This window comes from Triturus cristatus, chromosome 6, assembly GCF_964204655.1.
Source record: "Triturus cristatus chromosome 6, aTriCri1.1, whole genome shotgun sequence".
NCBI lineage: Eukaryota > Metazoa > Chordata > Amphibia > Caudata > Salamandridae > Triturus > Triturus cristatus.
This window is the reverse complement of record NC_140589.1, coordinates 1,089,660,370-1,089,677,561: the sequence shown is the minus strand read 5'-3', so window position 1 is coordinate 1,089,677,561 and position 17,192 is coordinate 1,089,660,370. Positions and strand designations below refer to the sequence as shown.

At 43.1% G+C, this 17,192-nt stretch overlaps 1 protein-coding gene across 3 annotated transcripts in view; it reads right to left on the bottom strand.

Annotated features, from left to right (window-relative positions):
• LYST (lysosomal trafficking regulator) overlaps positions 1–17,192 on the bottom strand; it is a 3,752,809-nt gene that overhangs the window by 2,832,999 nt on the left and 902,618 nt on the right. For all 3 annotated transcript variants that reach the window (XM_085611970.1, XM_085611971.1, XM_085611972.1), the window contains one exon: positions 1,391–1,564. In XM_085611970.1, coding sequence (XP_085468096.1) covers positions 1,391–1,564 — 174 coding nt within the window. The remainder of the gene's footprint in view (positions 1–1,390; positions 1,565–17,192) is intronic.

Genomic DNA, 17,192 nt, shown 5'->3' with positions numbered 1-17,192 from the left:
CATAACATGGTGATCAAATAAATGAACAGTAATTAGTCACAATTTGTCGTAGAGCATGGTTTTGCAATAAGGATGTAGAGAAAGCTACCTTTGTTGTGCATTGATTTTCCAAGAAGTTGTATAACAGCATCATGGTTTCAGAATTAATTTAAATTGTGAGTTGGTAGCCAGGTCCTTCTGAGCCCCTTTCAGAGATCACTATCAGACAAGAACATATTGTTATTAGTAAGAGGTTACTTTGTCATGTGTTCCAGGCATTTGTCAAAGAATCTTATCACCCACAAGTGCCAAATAACCTGGAGTTTAAAGCCTTGCAAGTGAACATCCACTTGTAGTTAATGACAAATAAAAAAAGAATGGTCTACTCAAAATAAGCTATACATAGAACCCACACTGCTTGTGCGGTCTCCGATGAGAGTTGAAGAGGTAGAAGAGATGCAAAGAAGTAGCTGACAATTACTCTAGTAAGTCACATGTAGTGAAATCCATACAGATGAGATGATCAGAATAAACATCACTTAGTGACTTAACAGAACGTTGTAGTGGAGAAATACTCAGAACCAAAACCTGTTAAGTCCACCCAGAGGAGAGATGCAGAGATGTACATAGGCAGCTGAGAACTTCCGAGGGTTAATTTTGAGGAAAATGAGAGTTCACAATCTGAAATTCTGACTGATTGCTTTCCTGAAAAATGTTGTCTTCAGGTGTTTCCTGAATCTCAGGAAATGTAATTCAAGGTTGTGTATCAAGTTTGCGCCAGAGCTGTATCGTTTATTTCATCTGATTTCAGCTGACTGGTGGGGTTACCGGGAAATAATGGCTTGACCTCGGCTTTGTTACAAGCCTGCACTGGGAGACTCAGGGCCTTGGCTATACCAACACAGTGATGTGATTATAAGAGAGTAGGACTTTCCTGAGCAATATTTAGCTTGGATACTTTGTAATGATGGTGTTAGGAAAGCTAGTTTGCGCAGGACAATATGCATCTGCCCATGTGACATACGCGTGATTAGAGGCAGAATAACGCGTAGGCAATTGGTGGAAGGATGGTAACTATAGGTTTTCTTCAGTTATCAAGAAAATAACTCGTCTTAAACAGCTTTAAAGTCCGACAGAGTTGGTCATCAACGATAGTTTTTGCTACTGTGCACAGTGAGAACGAATCCCAAGGGAAGCGGCATACATTCATATGTGGTCAGTGAATTAGAAGGTAACTGGTTAGTATTTTTTAGTAAAATACTGTAAGATTGACAGTGGAACATGTACATGGAATAAAAGCTAATTAGCATAGTTGCACTTCATCATCAGAGAAAACACACTAGCTGGGTGAAACATGCACATCTACAAAATACAGAATTTAAAAGAAAACACTTTCCAAACTGCACTGTACCTTTCACCAGAGACCCATAATGAGAGTTTGCCATGCATGTTCTTCTTGCCTTCCAGATTTTGAACATATGTAAATGTCAAAAGCTGCCACTTGTCTGGGAGAAACAGATCTCCCGGTGATGTAGCCTGTGCCAGCAAGCACACATTTACATCATCGTTGGAATCAATGCACATTCTACAAAATAATGAAACAAAATAAGGAACATTCATCTTCAACTTATCCTGCAGATGTTTACATATTGTACATAGTTAAAAAATATTCAGTAAGAGGTATCAGACGCACTAAAAATGTGAAACACCTCTTTAAACCTCTCTTTACTTTCACATGAGTATATTCACTTTTTTTTATTCTAGACATTGTGACAACTTCAGTGTTTCCGTTCGAAATAAAGGGCATTTTACACATTTCCAAGGCCTCTCGATCCCCTGATCCTCTACAGCGTTTGAGTGTGCTCCATTTCCACCTCTTGGCCTGCCTGGATTTGTATCAATTTATTTGAATCCCTAATCCTTAGCTGATATGATGTAATCCATACTGTTAAAAGTTGCAAAGAAAACAAAGCTCCAATGCAGGTAAGTCCAAGACCTTTTATTCTGACCATCCGCTCTCACCTATTACCACATCAGTACATCAACATTCTAACATGAACTCCCATGGGTTATACCAAGTGCTAGCAGGGGAGGGGGAGGTGGAACATACCATTAACAGAGTAATACCTTATACTAAGATTACAACACATCTCCCCATGTAGGGAAAAATATAACAGAATCATTAATTTCAAGAAGTGTTCACAATTCTATCCTTACTCTATGTTTGTCCGTTTTGCAAGCGGACTACGTTTCTACCTGTCCTGTCCACCCGTAGGGGAACACCATACTTGCTCGACCCTGGTTGCACATGACCAGGTTTCTTGACCAACACTGAAGAGTCCATTTTAAACTCCACATTTTTTGCACCATGTTTAGCATCGTACCAAGACTTGTATTTCTTTTGATGTAAGTCTACTCTCTTTTTATTCTGGTTGAAGTCAGGCGATACACTCTTTCCCCCTCCCAACCATCTAGGATTCATTTTGGTACTGGGTTCCCTTACTCTCAGAAACACAAAAGAGGATACTCCAGTAACAACATTGGGAGTGGTGTGATACGTCCATATGGATTCCCTTAGAGAGTCCTCAACATTGAATCCATTTGTGATGGCTAGCTGAATGTGTTCCTTCACCATGCGATTCACCCTTACCACTAAACCATTAGCCTTAGGACAATATAGAGCAGTCCTTTCATGCCTTATGTTAAGTTCTTCCAAGAATTCTTTCATTGTCTCAGAAACAAACTGCACACCATTGTCCGTCACGAGGGTAGAAGGGATACCCTCATAGACAAAAATGTTCTTCAAGAAGGAAATGAGACTGTTCGTTGTGATGGAAGACGTAAATTTGTAGTTGACCCAATGGGAGGTGTAATCCACAAGAACGAACACGAACCTCTTCTGAGGACCCAGAACCTCCATAGGACCAATGATGTCCATAGCCAATTTGGTCCACGGGATCATCTGCACACTGACAGGAGCCAACGGAGCTTTGTGGAGAACTTTGCTTTTGTCACTCCTCGCACAACTGATACATTCTTTAACTTTCAACTCTACCATGGAATCCATTTTTGGAAACCAAAAGCAGCTTCGCACTTTGTTTTTTTGTGAGGCTCCTGCCCAAATGCCCTTCATGGGCTAGGTCTATTATTTTACTTCTCAAATCCTTGGGTGGAATGATTTTTTCACCCCGATGTATGCGACCAGACATAATAGAAAGTTCAAATCTCACCTCCCAAAAATCTCTAACAATGTCAGGAACTTCCGAAATTTTCTCAGGCCATCCTTTCATGATGAGATCTTTTAGAGTATCCATGGCCCTATCTTCCTTCATGCCCTTGTCCCATTCAACATCTGTTAGTGAGGGTATATGCATTGACAAAATGGGTACATCTAACACTTCCTCACTATGGTTGTCCTTGAGGGGTAATCTAGACAAAAAGTCAGCGATCACATTTTCTGGGCCTGGTAAATACTCTACCTTAAAGCAGAAATTTTCTAAACCAAGAACCCACTTACTTATCCGGGGAGACATGTTTTGTGAATGTTTAGATGAAAACATGAAAGTTAATGGTTTGTGGTCTGTGTGAATAATACATTTTGTTCCCCACAGAAAAAATTTAAAATGATGCACAGCCCAAAAGCATGCCAACGCCTCCCTTTCAATGACTGAGTAATTGCGTTCTGAAGCGCTCATGGTTCGGGATGCAAATGCTATGACAATTTATTCCCCATCACCTTTTTTGGATAACATTGCCCCTAACCCTTTGCTTCATGCGTCCGTGGTTAATATGGTTTTTCTCTTTGGATCAAACGAACCCAGGGCTGGAGAATCCAAAATGCGATGTTTTATCGTTTCAACCATTTCACTGTGTCTCTTCTCCCATACAAATGCAGTGTTCTTCTTGAGCAGATCACGTAAGCCATCACACAGGTCAGCAAAATTTCTGACAAACTTGGACATATATTCCACTAAACCAAGGAACGATTTTAGCTCCTCCTTGTTTGATGGATGCGGGGCATCCTTGACTGCTTGGATTAAGCGGAGCTTGGGCCTAAACCCTTCCTTGTAGATGGTATGCCCCAAATAATCAACTGACGTGACTTTAATCTTGCATTTATCAAGTTGAACTGTTAACCCTGCATCTGAGAGTCTGTGACACACTGTATTGAGGGTAACATCAAGTTCTTCCTCTGACGCCCCATACAGAAGTATGTCGTCCTGGAAACAGAGCGTGTTCTTAACATCCTTAAGAACTTGCTGCATTATTTTTTGAAAAATGGACGCCGCTGAGGCGAGACCAAACGGCATCCTTACAAACATATAAGCCCCAAAGGGTGAAGTGAATGCCGTCAAAGGTCTCGACTCTGGGTGCAGCTCAACCTGATGATAGGCCCTGGACAAATCAATAACAGAAAAAAAACAAGGCTTACCCATGGTACTTAACATCTCATTTATATTGGGGAGAGGAAATCTCTCTACCCAAATGTTTTCATTTAAGGAGCGAAGGTCTACACAAAGACGAATACCCTGTCCATTCCCTTTAGACGCCAGAACTAATGGCGCAAGCCATTCTGTAGCTTCAACGGGTTGTATGACTCCTATTTCACACAACTTATCCAACTCCATTTTTAGCGTTTCTCTAAGGCGAAGAGGTACAGGACGTGTTTTGTGCACCACAGGTTTCGCACCTTGCCTGACTTTGATTTTATGCTGAAAGTCACGTAACTTGCCCAGATTCTCAGTGAAGAGCTCTGGAAAAGTATTCTGAAGGTGTTTGTTACTGTTGGGTATATCAACAAGAATGACTTGGTTCTTATCATTGGGATCTAAAATGATCCCCAGTTCTCTCTGATGTTGCCATCCTAGTAGATTAGCACCACTTTCTACAATATAAACATTTCCCACCGTGGATCTCCCTTTGAAGTCTATATGACTGCTCATCATGCCAACAAGAGGAATAGGTTCTCTAGTATAACCCTCTGGTGAAATATCAGGAGTCCTTAACACTCCTTTGTAACGCCCAAGAGACTTCTCAAAATCTTTGACATTTATCAACGTGAAAGGTGAACAAGAATCTGCGTAAACTTCTAGCGGTTTACTATCAAATAGAACAACACACTTTGGATAGTTAGGTTTGGAACATGCATCAATATCTTTCACTTGAAACACATATTTAGCCTGAGGTGCCTCACATGTACTGATCACATTTACCGTATTACTTACTCCATCTCTACTCACCCTTGCTAGGTGCCCCCTCCTATTACATTTTTTACACAGGACGCTACGCGCTGTACACAAAGGGTTGTTTGCTAGATGGTTGATACTGCCACATCTAAAACATTTCAAACTATGCATCTCCTTGGTAGATTTGGAGAATGGTACATCTTTATTGCCCCATTTGTCAGACAATTTAAGTACTTCATTGCTATTCTCTTCTACTTGTACTGATGCCACAACTTCTTCTTTAACCTTCATTTCTTTTACACACTTAGCAGTATGCTCAATTGATTGAGCGATTGAGATAGCATCTCTTAGAGTAGGATTTTTAGCTAGAAGTTTTTCTTGAACCCTGCTGTTGTTTGTACATCTAACTAACTGATCAAGTATGAGAGAGTCATTTAGATCCCCAAATTCACATAACTGAGTGAGTCCTCTTAAGGCTGCAATATAGTTGTTAATAGACTCACTCTTCCCTTGTACTCTACTGAAAAATGTATGGCGTTCCAGTACCACATTGACTTTGTTTCCAAAGTGTGTCTCTAGTTTCATAAGCGTAATATCATGTACATCATACTCATCCTCATCATCTACTTCGGGTTCAGGTAGAGTTTCGTACACTTTGCGCCCATGAACACCTAAGTTATGCAGTAGTATATGCTGTTTCCGCAATGCTGAGAATTTCTCAACCCCATAGCGATCAAATATGATTCAAATAATTTAGTCCAATCTTTCCAGTGAATCTCTGGATCTCCACAGTCATTTAAAAAGGACGGTGGTTGGCTAATACCTGGGGTGCCCATCATAAAATATATATATGACCTCACTGTATCACGTAAAATGCAGCTGAAAATGTACCCACAGGAAGAAGGCAGATTTCACAGGCACAGAAAATTGTATAAAAAATAAAGGTAACGCTGAAGCACAGTACAGTTGCCTGGACTCCCCACAGTTTAATTAACTTGAAGGAACAGTGTGAACCGTATTTCCAGTAGGCAACCAAAAAGGGAATCAACCCAGGCTAGAAGACCTGGATATGCTTAAAGTAACGTAACTTTATCAGAAATATCAGCAGTACGTGGCCCCCCCCCCAAAATGTAAACCTTACTTTGAGGCTGAAAGCTTCCACCAAAGTACCACAAAGCCTGAGGTGTTAACAGCTGAGACTGGCTTCCATCCGCAGCGCACTGAAAAGCAACAGTGCCAGCTTGAAACCAGCTGGAGAGGGGCCGCTAAGGTGAAATTGCTGAAGAACGGCCCAAAAGCGGTTGGAGCACCGAGCTTACCACACAGGAAAGGATTGCAGAGGAAAATCTTGAAGGAACGGCTCTCAAGCAGTTGGCGTGCCGGGCCTCCGAAAACGGGAAGGAAATCTCCACAGAGGAAACCCTGGGGCTGACGGCCCACAAACGACGGAAGCGCCGGACCTCCGCGGCAGGAAGCTCACCCTCCAGCGTCGAATCAGCAGGCAGAGGCGTGGATGCGAACACAGCCTAGCGACGACTCGGCACGATCACTCATCCGGTCCGCTGAAGGCAAGGAAATGACTCACACACGGGCCCGCAATCCGCAATTCCGTCCGGATCTGTCCACGGAACGAGGAGAATCTACCTCTGGCACACGGCCAGGCAGGCAAATAATATATTAGTATAATTCGTAGATATTAATCTAGTTCATGTATTGCTGGTTATGAGCAGAAGGAAGAAAATGGAGCAGGAAAGGAAAGTACAGAGAGTGACTTGGAATAGGAGGAGGTATGGAGGTTTGGGGAATGAACATGTGACTATGCTGGTTGTATATATCTTGGCTTTAGTGTGTCTGGGTTCAGTGACAGTGAGTGTGAACAGGCGCTGTCTGCTTAAGTGAATTGTCTTAGATAGTTGTATTTGTATGAAAACGCAAAAGGCATAGTGAGAGCTGGGGTGGTTTCGGTCTTAAGCTAGTTTACAATTCTGCATGTATAAATGCAATTTGTTCCATAATTTGCATGAGGATTTGAAGTAAAAATGTTTATTTTACACAGTGTTGTCTGAACGTCTGCAAAAACATATTCATGTCCACCATACGTGAGAGGAGATATTATTGTAACGTTTCCTAGCTTGATTCCTATTGTTGTTAGTAGATCTAAAGAGAAGGATATACTGTTCTTTAGTGTGTGGTGAAGGTGTGATGATCCAAGTACCTAGAGTTACTATGATGTGGTTTAGAGAGATTTTTGTGTGGAAGATGTAATTAATGATATTTTCTATTTCTGCATAGAAAGTTTAATCATTATACAGACACAAAGAATAGTAGAATAGCATGTGCTCAATGGCGCGTGTTGATTTAGTACAGTTACAGCATTTATCTGATTCTAGCAGGCATATTTTGGATAATTAATCAGCTGTCCAAAATGATCTGTGTTGTGTCAATAGTTTACATTGATTAGTGCAAGTGATATTTGACCTTTGGTGGAGAGCCTCCATATATCAGTCCATGTTTTTACTGTGGAGATTTGCATGTTTAAGGTGCAACAGGAATCAATTCAATTCCTTTGGATACTGGAAATTATTTTTTATTGCAATTTAGGATTTTGTAGATTTTTGCAGTTGAATGTTTTTGTGAGGTAAGCTTAATTAGTAGATTTCTGAGGTCTGATATGTGTTTTTTTAAGTCAACTTAGTGAAGGTTTGAGTACAGGAAATTTTAGAAATCCATAGTTTGTAGATTGTGAGAAAGTTGCTGGTCTGCAAAGAGCCACAGATTATTTAGGAAGTCAACATCTTTAATTAAGAGGATGCTTTGTTCAGCCACTTTTTCCCCACATAGAGGGCTTTCATCTATTTTAATTTGTGTGTTTTTCCTTACCAATGTATGTTCATAGCCTTGGATCATGTTACTAAGTTTTTTTATCTAAAGTTTTTAGGGCCATGATTGAGTCCTTGATTATGTTGCATGCATGGTACATTTAGTTTCTTCATTGGTATAATAGAAATTAGTGTGCATTGTTCAACAAGATGTTTCTCAATTAGAGTCCATATGGTGCATCAGTTCTGTTGGTCTGTGTCTACTACATTGCCTGTTTGCTCATAAAGGCAATTTGATCATTAAATAAGTTTGGAAGATTAACACCACCTTGTGTTTTCTTAAGTCTGAAGTTTATAAGCATTATTCTGGCTTTTTTGTTTTCCCAAATAAATTCGGAAATTAGTTTGTTGTCTATGGATTTATAGAAGAAGTTGGTCAATAATTGTAGAGGAAACATGGTAACAAAGTCTATCTGACAGGCAATCATCATTTTAATACACTATTCTACCCCACCAACATATATATTTAGTAGACATAATGTTGCAAAGATTCGGCAGAGTCACAGAAATATGCTTGGGATCTCAGGACCATAGTAGGCAGGGACTGAGTCCTCTTACCACCTGAGTACTCATGAACCCAGGACCGACTAGCTATGGTGTCTCATTTGCCCTCCTACTCACTCACAGAGAAACAAGTGATTAGACACCCCAGAACCCAAAACTCCTGAATGCGGATCGAGATTACGGGACACACCCTTTCACTCTCACACTCATATTAGTCCACATTAAGTTCTGACGGAGACATGAGGAAAGTTTTAAAATTGTATTTTAACTATCATGCTCTAGTATGCAGTATACGTGCCACAACAAGTAGGAAAATGCCGATCACAAATACGGTTAGCATAGCAAGTAGTCCGTAAATCATAAATGGAGCGGTCATTATATACGACAATGTAGCCTAACCTCCCTTCCCTTCTACAGAAGGAAAATGATTATATATCAGAAGATCTCTAGGTGTTCGCAGCAGACCCCATACCTTAGTATACACAAATGAAAGTTCTACATCTCAGGTGCTGTCACACTCTTTTCCCTGGAAAGGTCCCTCTCCAAGTGCATGTTACCTATCTGTACATATCTATATGACAAATGTACATGTTCCCAAACAACACCTGCATTTGCATGTTTTGTCCAGGTGCTAGGGCCTGACCAGACTAGAACAACAAGGAGCATTGTTGATAGAGCTTGTTTACATGCTCAGACTAAATCCCAGGAAAGAACAGAACGCAAAAACAACAGCGTGTTCTATGTGAAAGTACAGATTAGCACGAAGCAAAATGTGCAAAGTAGAGGCTGGTCTGCAACATGCTCATTCTAACATACGGAAAACGACAATGGACCTGCACGGGACATAAGACAATGTACTGATAAGATTTTTAAGTATGGTGTTTGTTTGGGGTGTTTTGTATCCTCTAGGTTTTTTGTTTTTTTTACTGTATGCCAATTTACTTGATCTGCTTAGATTTCCATTCAAGTTCAGAGTTTTCTAATATTGACAGGAGGCATATGTTTTTTAGGAAGAAGGCTTTAGTGTTGTGTAGATTTAAGGAGTTTCCTTAAACATCAGCATATTGATTATTCGTAGTACAGATTTCTGGAAATACAGTTTTGGCCTCTTAGGTAAAAGCAGGGCATTGTCTGCAAAGGCAGCTATATTATATATGGAGGTTGAGAATGGTATTCCTTTAACCCTTTCGCTGCCAGGCCTTTTCCCCCTCCTGTGCCAAGCCTTTTTTTGGCTATTTGGGGTAGTGCGCGCTTAGGCCCCTGTAACTTTTTGACCACATTAGGTATCCACGCCAAATTTGCGTCCTTTTCTTCTAACATCATGGGGATTCTAAAGGTACTCAGGGTTTGTGGATTCTCCTAGAGGGGTTACAGAAATGAGCCAAAATACAGCAACATTTTGGGTTTTTTCGGAAAAATGGGAAAAACAGGCTGCAAATGAAAGCATCTGGGTTTTTCCCCTGCAAATGTTATCAAAAAAGGGTTTGTGGGGTTAAAATCACCATTTCCCCAGATTTTCGGGGATACCAGACTTTTGTCAGAAACCCAACATTTTTTACACAGTTTTGGCATTTTTCTGGGACATAGCCTATTTTTGCTATTTTTTGTGCTTTTGACCTCCTTCCAGTTAATGGCAGAAATGGGTACAAAAGCAATAATGGATCCTGGAAAGCTATTTTCAAAAAGAAGACAGAATTCTGAATTCAACAAGGGGTCATTTGTGTAGATCCATCAAGGTTTTCTTAGAGAAACTAACAGTTAAATATAGGATAAATTGAAAATTAGTTGAAAAAAACAGCATTTTGTGTCAACGTTTTCACCTGTAACTTCGTCTAATTATGACAGCTCTTTGAAAGCAATATACCATTACATCCACTGGACATTACTGGTTGTGGGGATATATAGGACTTGTAGGTTCACCAAGAACCCGACGAACCCAGAGCCAAAAACTGAGCAGCAACTTGCAATGGTTTTTTATTATGTACCGGGTATATAGTAATTATTCGGTAAAAATGTGTACATGGAAAAATCGGTATGAAAGACACCTATGTATTTCTGAAATGGGAACAAAATATAGAGTTTAGAAACAATAGATATTTGCACATTTCTGAAATTGGGAATACTCATATTAGCATGAGAATTATCAGTCATTTTTTAGAATGACTTCTTTTTTACACAATATCTTTCATTTGGAAGGCAGAAATGCATCGAAAGTCAATAGATAATAACAGTTCCTTTACAAATCTGAATTACCCTAAGTCTCCCGATAAAAATGGTACCTCACTTGTGTGGGTAGGCATAGTGCCCGCGACAGGAAACGGCGCAAAACGCAACGTGGTCACAACTCAATATTGCAGTGAAAATTTACCCTTTTTTGGAAAAGTGCCTAGCTCTAGTTTTTGAACCCTAGCTCTGCGGGCACCTTGGGAAACCTAGCAAACCTATACATTTTTGAAAACTAGACACCCAGGGGAATCCAGGATGGGGTGACTTGACTGCCTCCCACCAGGGTCTGTTACCCAGAATCCCTTACAAATCTAAAAATGTTTTTAAAAAAACACATTTTCCCCACATTTCTGTGGTGGAAAGTTCCGGAATCTGCGTGGATCTACAAATTTCCACCAACCCCGCGTTCCCCAAAGTCTTACGAGAAAAACGGTACCTCACTTGTGTGGGTCGGCCTAGTGACCGCGACAGGAAACGGCGCAAAACGCAACGTGGTCACACCTCAATTTCGCAGTGAAAAATGACCCTTTTTTTGGCAAAATGTCTAGCTGTAGTTTTTGAACCCTAGCTCTGCGGACACCTTGGGAAACCTAGCAAACCTATACATTTTTGAAAACTAGACACCCAGGGGAATCCAGGATGGGGTGACTTGACTGCCTCCCACCAGGGTCTGTTACCCAGAATCCCTTGCAAACCTAAAAAATTGTCCAAAAAAAACACATTTCCCCCACATTTCTGTGGTGGAAAGTTCCGGAATCTGCGTGGATCCACAAATTTCCACCCACCCCTCGTTCCCCAAAGTCTTACGAGAAAAATGGTACCTCACTTGCGTGGGTAGGCCTAGTGTCCGCGTCAGGCAAGGGCCCAAAACCAATTGAGGAGACATCAAAATTACCTATCACAAAACAACCTGGTTTTGCAAAGGGGGTCCCATGAGTTTTTGGCCCCGGGCTTGGCGGCTATCTAGGGAAACCTACCAAACCCACACATTTCTGAAAACTAGACACCCGGGGGATTCCAGGGAGGTATGGCTTGCGTGGATCCCCCAACGTTTCCTTACCCAGAATGTCCTGCAAACCTCAAATTTAGCTGAAAAAAATCACCTTTTTCACACATTTTTGTGTGGGAAAGTTGTGGCATCACCGGGCTGACACAAATTTCCTACCACCCAGCGTTCCCCCGGGTCTCCCGATAAAAACGGTGCCTCACTCGTGTGGGAGGCCCAAGTACCCGCGACAGGCAAGGGCCCAAAACGTAGTGAGGCGACATGAAAATTGCCTATCTCCAAACGACCTGGTTTTGCAAGGGGGGTCACTTGGGTTTTTGGCCCGGTGCTCGGCGGCCACCTAGGGAAACCTACCAAACCCACACATTTCTGAAAACTAGACACCCGGCGGATTCCAGGGAGGTATGGCTTGCGTGGATCCCCCAACGTTTCCTTACCCAGAATGCCCTGCAAACCTCAAATTTAGCTGAAAAAAATCATATTTTTCACACATTTTTGTGTGGGAAAGTTGTGGCATCACCGGGCTGACACAAATTTCCTACCACCCAGCGTTCCCCCGGGTCTCCCGATAAAAACGGTGCCTCACTCGTGTGGGAGGCCCAAGTACCCGCGACAGGCAAGGACCCAAAACATAGTGAGGCGACATGAAAATTGCCTATCTCCAAACGACCTGGTTTTGCAAGGGGGGTCACTTGGGTTTTTGGCCCGGTGCTCGGCGGCCACCTAGGGAAACCTACCAAACCCACACATTTCTGAAAACTAGACACCCGGGGGATTCCAGGGAGGTATGGCTTGCGTGGATCCCCCAACGTTTCCTTACCCAGAATGCCCTGCAAACCTCAAATTTAGCTGAAAAAATGACAATTTTCACACATTTTTGTGTGGGAAAGTTGTGGCATCACCGGGCTGACACAAATTTCCTACCACCCAGCGATCCCCCGGGTCTCCCGATAAAAACGGTGCCTCACTCGTGTGGGAGGCCCAAGTACCCGCGACAGGCAAGGGTCCAAAACGTAGTGCGCCTCAACAGGCAAGGGTCCTAAACGTAGTGCGCCTCACTACGTTTTGGACCCTTGCCCGTGGCGGGTCCTTAGGCCTCCCACACGAGTGAGGCACCGTTTTTATCGGGAGACCCGGGGGAATGCTGGGTGGTAGGAAATTTGTGTCAGCCCGGTGATGCCACAACTTTCCCACACAAAAATGTGTGAAAAAAGTGATTTTTTTCAGCTAAAATTGAGGTTTCCAGGGGTTCTGGGTAAGGAAACGTTGGGGGATCCACGCAAGCCTTACCTCCCTGGAAGCCCCCGGGTGTCTAGTTTTCAGTAATATATGGGTTTGGTAGGTTTCCCTAGATGGCCGCCGAGCACCGGGCCAAAAACCCAGGTGACCCACCTTGCAAAACCAGGTGGTTTTGAGATAGGCAATTTTGATGTCAACCTCACTACGTTTTGGGCCCTTGCCTGTCGCGGGTACTTGGGCCTCCCACACAAGTGAGACACAATTTTTACCGGGAGACCAAGGGGAACGCTGGGAGGTGGGAAATTTGAGGGAGCCCGGTGTTGCCACAACTTTCCCACACAAAAATGTATGAAAAAAGTGATTTTTTCAGCTAAAATTGAGGTTTGCAGGGGATTCTGGGTAAGGAAACGTTGGGGGATCCACGCAAGCCATACCTCCCTGGAAGCACCCCGGGTGTCTAGTATTCAGAAATGTATGGGTTTGGTAGGGTTCCCTAGATGGCCGCCGAGCACCGGGCCAAAAACCCAGGTGACCCCCCTTGCAAAACCAGGTGGTTTTGAGATAGGCAATTTTGATGTCCCCTCACTACGTTTTGGGCCCTTGCCTGTCGCGGGTACTTGGGCCTCCCACACAAGTGAGACACCATTTTTACCGGGAGACCCAGGGGAACGCTGGGAGGTGGGAAATTTGAGATGGACTTCAGTATGGATTGTGGTGGACAGGCCTTCAAGGTTAACCCACAATTGACACCACTAGGGTACACCTGCTTGTGCTAAGACATCAAGCCTTCTAAGGTCTAGTGGGGCCTTCTACGGTCTAGCATGGGAATGTGCTCCATCAGTATAGTGGTGTGGTGGACTGGTCATGAATGCGGAACCCGGTTCCCCAGTTCCAAATTCCACAGCTCTGGCCATAGTGCCACATCCCCACTGAACACCATACTTGCCCACTGAAACTCGCACTGCCTTCAGCTGTAACCTAATTGTGCCCGCTATAAACACTTGGATGTGGCTCAATTCAAATTATGCACTTGATAAGAGTAATATGCTGCCAAAAAAAAAAAAAGCAACCACTCATGGGGAATGCAAAGCATGTGAAATGTAAGCAGAAACAACATGGTTACCTAAACGATCTCTCACTAACTATTCAGAAATCAGCGAGTGGTTTCACCTGAAAAGTTATGGACATGACTAGAGGGCCCTGAAGGGAACCGTTTCACTATCCATTGCTTACATCCTTAAAAAACGTAAGCAGTATGGTATAAAAAGACCACATCCATAAACACAGAGCCATGGTACACATTGTGTTTTCCAATCCACCCATCAACCAGGTGTTGCAGTACCTCCAGGAATGGTACACTCTCCCAACCTGGAAACAACAATGCTCTTCAAAGAAAGACGAGAAAATGAAAGTAGCACTTCACTGGCAAACTCTGTAAAGTGATGCTGGTGTATTTGGATGTAAAAAAAAACAATCTGGCCACTTTGCAACCCCTCTGTCTTGCTATTAGTTAGGTATCATATAAGAAATTCTATTTCTCTACATGCTGCTGCACTTTGTATTTGAAAAACTAAAAAGAAGGGCATTTCTCGGATCCATTTCACAGGGAAGCAACAACAGGCACACACGAACGAAGCCGAGCCTCGTGGCATGCCTGGGCATACCAAAGTGCCCCCACCCTAACCCAAACCCACCGATGCAAAAATCATGCTGCTGCACTTTGGATTTGAAAAATTACAAAGAAGGCCATTTCTCGGCATTTTTGGATCCATTTCACGGGGAAGCAACTAGAAAGACTAGCGTTTTTCAAATTTGGATCCATTTCACAGGGAAGCAACAACAGGCACACACCAACGAAGCCGAGCCTCGTGGCATGCCAAAGTGCCCCCACCCTAACCCAAACCCACCGATGCAAAAATCATGCTGCTGCACTTTGGATTTGATAAATTACAAAGAAGGGCATTTCTCGGCATTTTTGGATCCATTTCACAGGGAAGCAACTAGAAAGACGAGCGTTTTTCAACTTTGGAAACAATTTACAGGGAAGCAACAATAGGCACACACGAACGAAGCCGAGCCTCGTGGCATGCCTTAGCATACCAAAGTCCCCCCACCCTAACCCAAACCCACCGATGCAAGAAACCCCCCCTCCCCAGCCCCAAAACTCACCTTTACTCTCCGTGGCGCAGGAAGCAAATGGCTTCCTGCGCCTCGGAGAGCAAAGGGAAACCTCCAATGACGTCAGCGCGGCTTGCGCGCCGATGTCATTGATGACGCGGGGGAGGGGGGCGGGGGACGGCAGGGGAAGGTCTTCCCCTGCCTTCCCAGTAAAAAAATAAAAGATCGACCACTCACGGGGGGAGCGCCAGCGCTTCCCCCGTGGGTGGGTGTCATGACGAGATGGTCTCGTCATGGGCACAGCGCGACTGTGCTCCATGACGAGACCATCTCGTCATGGGCACAGAAGGGGTTAATGTTTGTGTTGAATCTTAGAGCAGTTAGAAAGGGTTCTATGGCTAGTGAAAATAAAGAGGATAGTGGGCACCCTTGTCCGGTTCCTTGTGAAAGTATTATTTTCTCTCATATATGTTCATTGACTCAAATACAAGCTGAGGGTTGTGAGTAGACCATTCATTCAAATCTTTCTCCTGGATTAAGTTTACGCAATGCTGAGAGCAAGAAGCTCCACGATACCTTATCAACGGCCTTCTCTGTATCCAGTACCATAGCCATCGAGGGACAGTTCTTGCTCTTTCTATTAAATGACATAAGAGTTTTAGACTGTCTGCTGCAAGTCTGCCTTTAACAAATCATGTCTGGGTATTACTGTTGTAACAAAGTTTTTAAATCTTAAGCGAACATCTTTGGGTAGATTTTGCAGTCTACATTCAGTAGAGACATGGGTCTGTATGTGTTTGTTTCTTCTGTAACCATTCCTTCAATTTTCACAATTTCTTCAAAATGTATGAATTATTTCCCAAGATTTTTAATTAGAAGTTCTTTTTTTAACAAACTTTATTACAGTGTCCAACAATAAAAACACCATTTGTCGGGCACAATGTTATGCCAATTTACATTTCAAATGTGCAGTTCATTAATCTTCATACATTAGTAGTAGAGACATTCAAGGATAGCGACCTAATGCACACAACACTGTGTCTATAATATCCTGTCCCAGTGCAAATAGTGGCACTCCCCTCCCATCTATGTTCCTGCCTTTGCCTCTTCTAGTTTGTTTTTTTCCAGAGCAGAATCTATTAAAGGGCATCAATAAAGAACACACTATCATGACATGCAACGCACTCTCCTCAGCAGGTAACTAAGTCAGAATAACCGCTTTTTATCAACTGTGCAAGAACATTCCCACCCCCTAAATTCTAATCGGACGTGCCCGAATTGCTCCTGTGGATGGCTTAAGTAACAGTGACTCTGTGTAAGTTGTCCCATGTAGTTCTTTGTTCCCACCCCAATATGGTCTCACCGCCTCATTCATCCCTTGTGCATCCCCTTTGGGAAGGTGTATCCCCAAAATAGCTATTTACCTATCAAGGGGGTACCCAGCATCCCTTCAGGTGAGGAGGGGTCAGGATTCTTCAGGACATCTACTAATGTCTCCCAGGTCCTGGTCATGTCAAGTGATTCTTGACCACGCCTGGTTTCTGGGAGCAGACCTATGTTCTCGTATCCCGCCTGCCTTTCAAATTTCTTTCTTCATATCACTACCCGGGGTGCCCTCAAGACCGTCCAGTTCCTGTTGATTTCCCTCTTTGCAATGTTAAAGGCTAGGTCCTAGAACTTGCTTGTAGCCTTAGTTTTGGCAGTTTGCAGGAACAAGCTCAAGAGACAGTGCCAAGGGGTGCAAGAGACCTCCCTCTCAGTGACCTCAGCCAGTACACTTGCAATTTCCTCCCAGTAGTCCGCCAGCCTCGGGCATTCCCAAAACATGTCATGGAATTTAGCTCCTACTGCCCCACATCTCAGGGACATCGTGTTCTCAACTGCAAAATATCTATTTATCCTACAGGGGCTGAGGTACACTTTATACAGAACATAAAGACTGATCAGTTTAAATCAGGCATTCATAGATACCTTGGGTATCCATTCCAAAATGTTCTCCCAGTCCCCCTCTGGAATGCAAATCCCCAGGTCTTCCTCCCAGCGGGCTCTAAGGGT